At 52.0% G+C, this 12,360-nt stretch overlaps 1 protein-coding gene across 11 annotated transcripts in view; it reads right to left on the bottom strand.

The window, feature by feature from the left end:
• Positions 1-12,360, bottom strand: part of CUX1 (cut like homeobox 1) — a 352,629-nt gene that overhangs the window by 122,144 nt on the left and 218,125 nt on the right. For all 11 annotated transcript variants that reach the window (XM_047779765.1, XM_047779771.1, XM_047779774.1 and 8 more), the window contains exons 7-8: positions 8,387-8,463; positions 6,848-6,914 (exon numbers count right to left, since the gene is read on the bottom strand). In XM_047779765.1, the coding sequence (XP_047635721.1) occupies positions 6,848-6,914; positions 8,387-8,463 (144 nt within the window). The remainder of the gene's footprint in view (positions 1-6,847; positions 6,915-8,386; positions 8,464-12,360) is intronic.

Here is a 12,360-nt window from a genome sequence, read left to right as displayed (position 1 = left end):
CCGGCACCGGGCGTGCCCGCATGCAGGTAACACAGCTCTCTTAGGAGGGGAGAGATGTCCCAGGCCACGGTGGGAGGGCGCAGAGCGCACCGGACTTTGAGTCCAAAGGACTGCATTTGGGACCGAACTCTGTTCCCAGGGCTGTTTCTTTGTGCAACGAGCAGGGCAGACACTTCCTCCAGGACTGCGGGAAAGAGCAAACAACGTATCACACAGGAAAGTGCCGTGACACGGCCCAGAGCCATCCGCCTGCGTGGATCATTTGGGTCCCCGCCCCCCCAGGGGTCCCCCCACCCCGGGAACACTGGCTGCATTTCTCACTGGCGGAGTCGCATCTTCAACTGCTGGCATCCTCCCACTTTCGAAGCTCGCTTAAGTCCTCCGTGCCCTGCTGGGACACACAGTTCCATCTCTGCCCAGGGCGGGGTGGGGTGCAGGCTCCCCTCAACAAGTAGACACAGCCCTAAGCCAAGCTCGCCCGGGAAAGTTTTCTGCCTTCTCAGAGTGTACTGTATGTTGTGATAAAACACTGGTTTTGTATGTGTGATAGAAAGAAACCACTCTAAAAGGAAGCCAAGGGAAGTTCCTCTTACATGTCTCTTTTGTAAGGGCCTATGTGAGGACGTGTGCCTACAATGTGGTTCTATTTAAAAAAGCACACAGGCAAGGAATATGGCATGAGTAACCTTAAGAAATATGAATGTTACTGGCAGGAAGGGTTTGGGAGGTGCAAATTCTCCAAAGACTAACATTAGCTATAAAAAAATGCAGCATTTCAGCGCAATTCAATATTTTCTTTCATCGGAGGCTCAGAGCCTCAGCCCACGAGTTAAGAGGAATGTAATAAGCTGACTGTGTGTTACAAGTGAAGCTCCTTTTGCAACCTGGCGGCCGCGGACTTGAGCAAAAATGGGAATTCCTGCACTTTCGCCCAGAAGGCTGGTCGCTCGGCCGTGAGGGCCACATTCCTCCCTCATGGGCAGCGCTGACCTAAGCTCAACCACAAGCGGACAGCTGCGCGGGCCGGGCTTGGAGCCGTCCAGGCCTCTCTCCCGGAGCCCGGAAGATGTCTGCTCACCTCCAAGGCCGTGCGGGGCGGGGGGAACCCCTTCAATCTTAAAATCCAGCTCCCTTGATTTTGCTCACATGTCCAAGTTAACGTCAGCTGGGGAGCTCCATCTTTACTTGCTAAGAGGAGGGGGAAGACATGTGAGCATCTGAGGAAGAGGGTACTTTTTTAACTTAAAAAAAAAAAAAAGCAGAGAGAATTCATTTATTTAACCCAGAAACAGTCATAATCTGAAACCCTGCAGTCCTTACACAACAACTGTTTTGGCAAGCCCCCCCCCCATGTTCCAACAAATATTAAACTGTGCTTGCCATTTGTCTAAGGAATCCTGCATTAATAAACATGAAGAAGCAGCCTTTACCTCCCACTCGCAACGACAGGACAAAACAAAGACCAGCTGTGTTCATCAATGGGTCCTTGTTCTGCACATAAAGGCTAATTACACTGCGCTTCAAGCCTCCACATGGAAAACTTTGCTGCTGCTGCCCCGTCACAGCCGGCCGTGCAGGCCCAGCTGACGCGGGCCGATGGCTGCGCCCAGTAAGCGGGGGCTCCCAACCACGTCCCAAGTGGGGTCCAGGGGTAGTCACCGGGGGACACCTCCCAGCGACCTCCGGGGGGAGACCCGGCCGCTCAGGTCCACCTTGCCCAAGGCCGGAGAAACTCAGAAGCGCACCCACACCACGACGCCCCGTGCAGGCCTGTCAGGGACAAGTCTCTCCTCGACAACAGAAGAGCTGACTGCGATGAGCGACAGCGACCCAGGCTGTCGCCGTGCTGGGGGCTGCACACACACGTCCTCGTTACCCTGCACGGGCAGCCAGGGCCCTGGCTGCTATGCCCACGGGACGGGCGAGCAAAGAGAGACGCGGGGGTCGAGCAGCAGAGCCAAGGACACAGAGGGCGAGCGGTGGGCCCGGCGATCACTCAAAGCCCATGTTCCATGAGGCCCTCCCAGCCCTTCTGCGTGTTTCCTTAAGAAATGTTTAAGACGCCCTCCTTGGAAGAGAGAAAACACACGGTTTTGAAATGTTTTGAGGCCGTCTGTGAAAAGATTTGCCCCCGGCGGGCTTATATCCCTACATCAACGAAGAGGTGTCTCGTCTAATGCAAGACACGTAGGTTGGGCCTGAAGCCCGAGGTAGAGAGACAAACCTTTCCCGGAAGATACAAGCGGAGGGGAAGGCCGAGGGGGAAGCCTCACGTGGGCTCGCCAAGGCCGAAGCAATTGTCTCCGAAGTTAAAAGAAAGTAGCAATGATTATCTCAGGCCATTCTCTCCATTTTTTGCGGCTCGGGGACCACTTTCAGTACGTGCTTGGCCCGGGGCTGCCTCGTGTGAGCGTCCGCGTCCGACGCAGGCGATGCTCGTCCGGTCTGAGCCTTGCTCCACCTCACCTGGGCACGCCTCCCAGCCTCAGGTCACATGTCACCCCCTTCGAGACGGCTTCCTTGACAGTCCTTTCCTTTGGCTGGAGGCCCGCCACCCGCCCCCCCACCGCCCCCCTCCCATGGCCGAGGGGCGCCCAGGCGGAGGGAGGAGGGCAAGGCAGGGGTGGCAGTGCTGCCCCGGATTCCTGTCCCCTCCCAAAGGCCACAGGTCCTCTCCAGGTGGCCCCTCCAAACAGAGGCGTGGTAAGGCCCAGCCCCCACCCCCGGCCTCCCTCCTCCCCCTTTCTGACCATCCCGGCTGGAGTGGCCCATCTGTCTTCTGTGGGAACCCTGTGCTGTGCTGGCGGACGACCCCTCTATCGCAGCAGTGACCATGCTGCATTGAGACGGCTTTCCTCCCCGAGCCTCCCCAAAGGCGGCCTCCGGGAACGTCGGCAGAGCTAACAAGTGGATCTGCGATCTCTGAGTTGTGCCTGTCAGGCTCACATTCCCTGTGCCCACGTACATGCCACACCTGCCTCCCTCATCACCGGAGGAGGCGAGGGTTTCCTGCTGGGATCACAGGAGGGGACACGCCCCAGGAGCACCCAGCTGTGTGTGACAACAGTGAGGTCCAGAAGCAAGGCACTCTCACGAATCGGAACAATGGGCCCCCATGCTTTTTTGGTTTTTTTTTGGGGGGGTATCTTTTTAGGGCTGCATCTGAGGCACATGGAAGTTCCCAGACTAGGGGTAGACTGGAGCTACGGCTGCCAGCCTGTGCCACAGCCACAGCAACGCAGGATCTGAGCTGCATCTGTGACCTACACCACAGCTCACGACAATGCCGGATCCTTAACCCACTGAGCGAGGCCAGGGACTGAACCTGCGTCCTCATGGCTATTAGGCGGATTCGTTATCACTGAGCCACGTTGGGAACTCCCCCCATGCTTTTTTATTCTATTTTCCATTTACTCTAGTTCAGTGAAAATGAGCAAGTAGTGAGATTTTGAGGAAGAAAAAAAATCTTTTTGGCCTTAGGATACTCTGATACGACGAGAAAGAGTCTAGAGATGTTTTTCCACTGAGGCCCCCCCCCCCCCCGCCCCCCCGCGTGTGCCCTGGCTGCAGCAGGACAGGTCTCTGGGGCTCCTTTGGGTGGCCTTGCTGATTCAGGTGCCCCAAGTCTTAACCATCTTACCTGGCAAACAAAGGAGCCGGCCGCTCAGGAGCAGCCTGGGGCCCCTGCATGTATAAGCAGTAACTGAGGACAAGAAACCACGCCTTCATCACGACACCCTCTGCCCCCCCAGAAAGCAGGGTCACCTGGGAGCAGGTGACTGAGCTCTTCATTGCTCTGCTGAGAGACAGGCGTCACCCCGAGCTTCCCCTGAGCCCCAGGCACAGCAAGGCCAGGAGAGAGTAGGGACGGGGCGATGGTCCTTCTTCCTTCCTTCTGCCTCCCGGTCACTCCCTGGCCGCCACGCCCCTCCCTGGAGGAGCCAGACACCTGCGAGCAGGTGGGGGGGAAGACGAAGTCCCCCCAGACGGCTGTTCTCCGTGGCGCTGCTTCCTCAACCCCTAAAGCAAACCAGTTCCACGGATGCAGATTTTCCGTGTGGGTTTTTAGAAGCTCAAGAAGGAAATATGAAGTTGTGACTCTAAACCAGAGCCCAGGACGGAGGCTTCATGTGACAGGTAACATTCCTGACTGCCAGTTCCCAATGGCTTCAGCAGACACCTTGTGTCACCAGGAACAGGTGCACCTCCCCGGTGTGCACGCGGGGAGCGCAGCCGGAGACCCCAGCTTCTGGAAGCTGAGCTTTGGTGACAATCACCGAGCAGCGGCTTTCAAATGGTTTTTGACTGAGAGCCACAGAAGAACTTCACTTTACATTGTAGCCCAATAACTCTACATTCTTAGATTATACACATAATCTAAACAAAAGCGTCACAAATCAATACCTAACTTCACTATGGGCCGCGAGCCATGATCCTTTCTATTCTATTCTGTTTTGTTTTATATTCTATTTATCATCCAACCAGCCAGTCACCACCCACTAAGCTGAATTCACGATTGTGACTCAGTTTGAAAACCGTGGGTTTTTTTTTTTTTTTTTGGTCTTTTTAGGGCCGTAACCATGTCATATGGAGGTTCCCAAGCTAGGGGTCGAATCGGAGCTACAGCTTCCAGCCTACACCACAGCCATAGCAACACGGGATCCGAGCCATGTCTGTAACCTACACCACAGCTCACGGCAACACTGGACCCTTAACCCACTGAGCAAGGCCAGGGGTTGACCTGCATCCTCATGGGTGCTAGTCTGGTTCATTAACCACTGAGCCACAACGGGAACTCTGAAAACCATGGATTTAGAGATTGGCTGCACAAAAGTTTTTTTTTTTTTTTCCCCCTGGTGTGTTTTTTAATCATTACTTTAAGAAAACGACACTATATGCTTTGTGGATTATAAAAGTAACCCAGGGCCACTGCAGAAACAGGGAAAGACAAAAGCACGGTGAGGACAGCGGCCCTCACACGTGACTGCCACCAGCCCGGGGTCCCCCCCGGTCTCCTTTCACATGATACATGTCAGGGGGAGAGTTTTTTTTGAAGTGACTAATAAAGCAAACTTTGGTTGACTGTAGATACACAAGATTTATCTACGCCTTCTAGAAAGAGTTGTGGTTTCACACAAATGAATTAACAAAATGAGTGAAATAATTCAACACATCACCACCAAAGTCACCATGCTGTTTGTCAGCAAGTAAGATGATGTGGCTAAGCGTGAATGTATTAGGAATTAGCACATCATCTTCAGATCAAACCATTTCAGAAAAGAAATGCTACAAACTAAGGCCGGAGCTAGGTCTCAGATGAGAGATATTATAATTTTTAAAAATCGAATTTGCCAAGAAAGACAACCTACATAGTAGAATAAAGTCCAGGCAGAGATAACTGAAAAACAAGGCTGACAGGCAGGCAGGAGAGGGGCCAGACACGGACGTGGACACGGAGGAGCGCCAAGGTGACAGCAGTTGGTGTGGTACCTCGGAGGGCACATTTGGGGGTGAGGAACTCTCAGGCTTTGGGTTCGAGGGTGGAGGGGGGCGGAGACGCACGCCTGCCAGCCCATCGACAGTGATGCCCAAGGTCAAAGGGGTTAATGCCAGAACTGCGAGTCTTCCCACAATCATTTTAGCGGTTCCGGTACCTTGGCACCTGCTCATTATGTACCACCTGAAGTCTGGTACATATGGCCTGCTGGGTTCCAGTGGGCTTACATATGTCAGGGAGTCAGCCGGAGTCACCGAGACTGACAGGGACAGTTTAGTCTCTGAACAGAAGGGCTGTGCTCAGGAGCAAAACTGGTTCTGACCACCAGGCCTGGGTAGCTAGGTTCACAGGTTCTTGAGCTGCTGAACCACCCACAGCAAAGGTCAGGCGCCTCCCCTCCCCCCCGCCCCCCTCCGCTGCCCACCTGTGCCCTGAGAGCAGCTGGCCCAGAAGCAACCTCACAGGCATGGGTCAGGGTGATGGGACAGAGCGATGCCAAGTACCAGGGCCTCCACGGAGCAGGAGCTGGGGAGGAGGGCGGGCAAACCAGAGCCCCCCCGCCCCAGGCGCTTCTTAGTGGAATTGGGAGCCCGAGGCACAGCTATCGGGGAGGGAGCGGGGACATGGGTTTCCATGGGGGGGGGTGGGAGGAACCTCCCAGGACAGGGAAAAGCTGGTGACACTCCAGCCTGGCATTGCCGGGGAACAGTCTACTGCTGTTCCTTCCTTCATTTACATCAGAGTTACCAGCTCTTCCTTCCTGGAGGTCTGCGTGGAGGGCGGGCTGGCGGCAGGGCGCCCGGACCGGATCGCGACTTCTGCCCAGAGCCCTGAGTGATGCACTTGCCCAAAGACGCAGGCTCCCTTTGTGTGTGTGTGTCTGCACACGGTCGCCCAGCACTATGGGGTGCGATCTGAACAAACAGACGTGTGCGCGGATGAAGGCCAGGCACAGGTGAGAGGTGATGTGACTGGCACAGACCAGGCTGCCCACGACATCCCAAGTAGCCCATCTCCTCTAAGCTGACGTCCCCAAGCTTTCTTAGAAAAAGGCACAGTGGGGACCAGGCTTCCCGATCATTAAGGAACAAAGGTTCAGCTAGAAGGATGGTTCTGAGGCATCAGATAGAGCTCCCTGGCACATCTTGGGGTTCAAACGGATGCAAGCGAGTCACGGGATCGACCCCCTCCTCCTCGCAGCAGCTCAGAGGCTGAGCACCTTCTCAACCCTGTGCTGCTTCACAAAGCCAACCGACAGCAGGGCGAGGGGGGGGGATCTTTTGAGGATTAGCAAAATTGGCGACACCTGAGCAAATGCGGGCAGACGGAGGGCGCCAGGCCGAGACTTACTTGGCAGTAATTTCTTCATCATATTTGGTTTTCAGGTCAAATAATTCTGTTCGAGTTTTTTCCAGGGCTGAAAGGCAGAGGACATAAAACCAGCAGATAAGAACGAATTGTTCAAACTAAATCCCAAGGCAAAAGTATACGCATAAAATATTCTCACTTCAGAGGGGGCAACGGTCACAAACATTTCCACCGAATGGAACAGAGAAATCCCTTCCCCGGCCCCCTCGCCTCATCCCGGCTACCTTTTCCAAGATAACCACTGTTCCTAGTTCAGTGTGTAGATTTCCTGCTTTTAAATACATTTTACGACTCAAAGATAGGTCTGTACATACTTGCATGCATATGTGGAAGTGTATTATATATGCAAGTATTCTTTTCACCCCATAGAAATAGGGTGATACAAATACCTTCTGAGGGTAGCCACTCTCCCTTAGCAGGAGCATGGAAACTGCTCCATGTTAGGACTGTGGCCACGACAACGACCATCTAGCCGTCCTACAGGGCTTGCCGCATGCCTGGCACTTCAGGTTACCTAGAAGGGGAGGCGCTGGGTAAGGGGCTCAGACAGTCCAGCTTTGGATAAATGCCGCCCAGCAGGCCTCCCAAGAGGCGGTTTGCACTCCCATCAATACGAAGACTGGGGCTATTTTCCTGTCCTCGCACCAACAGTGGGTATTATCAATTCGAATTTTTTTTTTTTTTTTGACAGCCTGACAAGCAAAACAATTTTTCACTGGTATAATTAGCATTTACCTGCCGGTTCCAACTCACATTTTTTCATACGTGTGTCGGCTGCGTGCATTTCCTCTGCAAACTGCCTGTTTCCTACCCTTACCCCCTCGTTCTCCTGGACTGGTTATCTATCTTCATTGACTGGTAGGTGATCCTGATGTTTTTTGGGACAGTGTTTGTCTGTGAATTCACTGTGATTATTTTCCCCCATTCTGTCATCTGTGTTTTATTCAGACTTGGATTCTGATGTCTGCTAATGTCTCCACCCCCCCATTTAAATTAAATGCACAGTGCCGTCTCCCTTTCAGCACACAAAAAAGCAAAGAGGCAAAAAGAAGTTTAAAGACGTGGTGAAAACTTCGGGGTAACCTTTTTTTGGTATCTTTCAAGTTTTAAAGGTCTGCTATTACTGTTCTCCTTAACTTCACAGGGTAGAAATAAGGCTCCCCCTCCCGCCCATTATTCCTCCAAAAGAGATGTCAGCCCTTGACAGTCTGGTGATTTCGACGGGTTTGTTGGGAAGAGAGCAGGAAGAAAGGAAGGCGTGTGGCAGTGATGCAAATGGGACTCAGAGCCTCCCACCTCGACACGACTGACTCAGTGGGGGTGACTCATGCAGTCGAGGTGGGGAAGGGAGAAGCTGGGGGGGGCTCCGAGGCATGCTGGGGCGCCCCCCCCCAACTCCAGGCTTACCACGGGCAGAGTGACAGGTGTCAAGAGGGGACCCAGGGGGGACTGGGAGATGGAGCAAACCCGCCCACGTCAGCCTTGCCTGCGGCGGCTGGACTAACAGGCAGAAGGGCACACCTGTTTGCAGAGTCTGAACTTTATGCTCGGCTTCTTCCAGCTTTGAGGTGGTGGACATTTGGGTCTCTTGTAGCTTTCTGAAAAGGAAGAGGAAAAAGCTGGACTCGTCATCTTGTTTCCCAACTCAAAACATCCTGCGTGTGGGAGCCACAGCGATAAGCTGGGACCCATGGAGCTGACGGCAGGTGCACGGCTGGGTACCACTCATAATGCCATGAGCCCGGATCTTTCACGCTGGCCTCCGTGCCCTCACATCACATGAGGGGAAGTGGGATCCCGTGGGACTGGACGTAAGGCAACGGATGTAGGTTATCCTAAATGTAGCTTGTTCTTGAAATGCCAGATATTAAAAAAAAAAAAAGGAAAATCATCATCACACACTCATTGTTTTCTGAAGGGAGCCCAAGAAGAAGGACACATTTACATTTTGCTGACACAGTGAAGGAAGGTGTTGAAATAAAGGGTGTACTAAGGAGATGTGACAGCTGTTCTGCTTCTGTTGGAATGGAATGCAAACGCCACTCTAATACCTAATGGGAACATTCGGATTGTTTTCAGCCACATTCCATGTATTTGTATTTCCCATGATCTCCAAATGAATTCCCTGGTCAATAAATGGCATTCCTTCCTCTTCATCTGCAGAAAAATCTCTAAAAATAAGTTCATTATTTTTACATCGTATGAATATAACACATGCTCTCACAAGAAGAAACCTGGGACCACAGAAAAGGAGGAAGGACGGTTTAAGAAGTCCTGGGGAGTTCCCATTGTGGTTCAGCAGGTTAAGGATCTGACTGGTATACATTAAGACTCAGGGTCAAACCCTGGCCTTTCTCAATGGGTGTTGCTCTGAGCTGTGGTGTAGGTAGCAGATGCGGCTTGGATTCCCCATTGCTGTGGCCGTGGTGTAGGCCGGCAGCTGCAGTTCCGATTTGACCCCTAGCCCGGGAACCTCCATATGTCGTGGGTGTGGCTCTGAAAAGACCAAAAAAAAAAAAAAGGTCATGGAGTTTCTGCGGTAGTGCAGTGGGTTAGGATCCGGGGTTGTCTCTGAGGCAGCACGGGTTTGATCCACAGCCCAGCACAGTGGGTTAAGGATCTGGCATTGTTGCAGCTGTGGCTTGGATTCCATCCCTGGCCTGGGACTTCCATATGCCACATGTGTGGTGAGAAAACACACACACACACAAACCCAAATTTCCATCGTCCATGGAAAAGTATTGCTCACATTTTCATGAATTTCACTTACAAAACTATTAAGTGCTCTGAGTTTAGAAACAAACAAAAACACACACCACAAATATTCTAAACGCATGGCAGCTAAAACGCCCGTCTCTTCCTTGGAGCTATTTCCACACGTCAGACAGCGTTCCTCCGCAGCCTTCCAGCATCTTCCTGTGTGTACGGAAATGCAATGTAATACACTGTAGTGTAATGTAAGGCTCAGATGGGACAGTGCAACACTCCCTGGCCCTTTCTTTTAATACGAAAGGGGTCAGAGCACATGCTAGCCTCTTCAGCAGCTCTGGGCTTCGGGAACATTCTATACCAGTGTACACAGTTCTTCCTGACTCTTATTAAATAAGGGACTTAACCAAGCCTCTACGACATGCAGACCATTTCTTCCCACTAAACAACTCCACAGTGGCCATTATGTAGGTATTGTTGCATAATTCCTTTTCTTTCTTTCTTTTTTTTTTTTTTTGGTCTTTTTAGGGCTGCACCCGTGGCATATGGAGGTTCCCAGGCTAGGGGTCTCATCGGAGTTGTAGCTGCCGGCCTACACCACAGCCACGGCAACGCCAGATCCAAGCCATGTCTGCGACCTACACCTCAGCTCACAGCAATGCCGGATCCTCAACCCACGGAGGGATCGAACCTGCGTCCTCATGGATGCTAGCGAGGTTTGTTTCCGCTGAGCCATGATGGGAACTTCAGTTGCATAATTCTGAGAGTGAATCTGCTGGATAAAATTCTAACAGAGGGATTACGATGATCAAAGGGCACAGGCAATTTTTGTTTGTTTTGTTTGATAGATATTGAGAAACTTTCCAACGAAAACCCAATTTAAACTCTTGCCAACAGCGTTTGAGAGCGTCTGCCGTGCCAACACTGGGTAAAATGAAACTGAATTTTACTGCTGAGCGAAGCTGAGCAGCTCTTTGTATGAACTCTCTGCTCATCTCCTTTGCCCATTTTTTGGTAACACTGGTCTTTTTCTTACTAATTTGTAAGAGCTCTTTGTTTATAAAGAAAATTAGCCCTTTTTTCTTATGTGGTGCAAAGATTTCTTCCCAGGTTCTTGATGGTTGAAAAATGTTGTTCATTGCTACTTGTTTTTAAAAGTCGGTGTTACATTTTAGGCAGTCATATTCATGTGATGTTTCTTTTAGGCCTAGAAGGAGCTCCCCATTCCAAAATTACTAAAAACAGGAGTTCCCACCGTGGCTCAGCGGAAACGAATCTAGTAACCGTGACGGGATCCCTGCCCTCGCTCCGTGGGTTAAGGATCCGGAGTTGCCGTGAGCTGTGGTGTAGCTTGCAGATGTGGCTCGGATCCCACATGGCTGTGTCTGTGGTGTAGGCCGGCGGCTACAACGCTGATTCCACCCCGAGGCTGGGAACCTCCATATGACGTGGGTGGGGCCCTAAAGAGCAGAAAACAAACCGAAAAACAAAAAACAAACCTAAAAACAAAATATTTGTCTACATTTTTTCCCATATGTACATGACTTAATTATTAATATTTAAATCCTAAATCCATTTCAATTTTTTTGTTGTGAAGAGGTAAAAAATCTAGCTTTACTCCCCGCCCCCAGTGGTCAGTCAGTTTTTTGCATCATTTAATATAAGTATCCCTTTTACCTAATTTGAAAAAGTCAACTTAGAAATATTAAATTCCCATGTGAATTTTTTTTTTGTCTTTTTGCCTTTTCTAGGTCTGCTTCCTGTGGCATATGGAAGTTCCCAAGCTAGGGGTCTAATCAGAGCTCTAGCTACCGGCCTACACCAGAGCCACAGCAATGTGGGATCCGAGCCGCGTCTGCGACCTAAACCACAGCTCACAGCAACGCCGGATCCTTAACCCACTGAGCAAGGCCAGGGATCAAACCTGCAACGTCATGGTTCCTAGTCGGATTCGTTAACTGCTGCGCCACGACGGGAACTCCCCATATGAATGTACTTCCGCACTCCTGTAATGCGTGAATTGGCTCTATGCAGATGTAATCATTGCGTATATAACTGTGTGTCCTGCATACGATGTCAGATACATTTCGGGTGTTATGACAAACTTGACATCACTATTATTTTAAGGGCTGCATAATGTCCCATTTAAGGATGGCCTCTTGCACGTACCCACCTCTTGCTGGCAGGGCCTTTTGACGCTTCCATTCACCCCTCCCCCCAGGGATCAAGAACGTGGTCAGTCATCTCTTGGGCACAGAGCGCTTTCCTAGGACATGGATTCAGGGCCAGTTCCACATCTGCTGCGTAGCAGCCCACTCATCCTCAGAGCCCTGACTCTCTCGCTCCCCTCCTTCCTGGGGGCTGTGCCCAGCCCTGTTCTCCCAGAAACTTGGGTGCGGTGTCCCCTGCAGAGCTGGGCTGGCCTCTGAGGGACTGGCTTTGGTCCTGCAGCAAGGATGCTGGAAGGCCAAACCTGAGCGCAAAGGGAGGCCAGGGTGCGGTGGTGGGTCACGCTCTGTCCCCGCCTCTGGGCGCTTGCCTGGGAAGGTATGGGCAGGTGCCTACTCTGAGGCCTGGCCTCTCCATCTTTAAAATGGGATCGGCTACTCTGCAGGTCTGTCCCAGGCACCCAGTGAGACAACGTTTCGAGAGGGCCTGGCCATGGAACGTTGTGGGGGTGAGGGGGAGGGCGCACATTCTTTTCTCGGCAAAGCCAGCTTAAGGGTGCCCCAGAGAGGCCTTCCTGGTGCCCGCGAGCCCCACGGAGCCCACCTCCTAGAAGCCTA

The sequence above is a fragment of the Phacochoerus africanus genome, chromosome 5 (assembly GCF_016906955.1).
Source record: "Phacochoerus africanus isolate WHEZ1 chromosome 5, ROS_Pafr_v1, whole genome shotgun sequence".
NCBI classification, from domain to species: Eukaryota; Metazoa; Chordata; class Mammalia; order Artiodactyla; family Suidae; genus Phacochoerus; species Phacochoerus africanus.
This window is presented reverse-complemented; position numbering and strand designations above follow the sequence as displayed.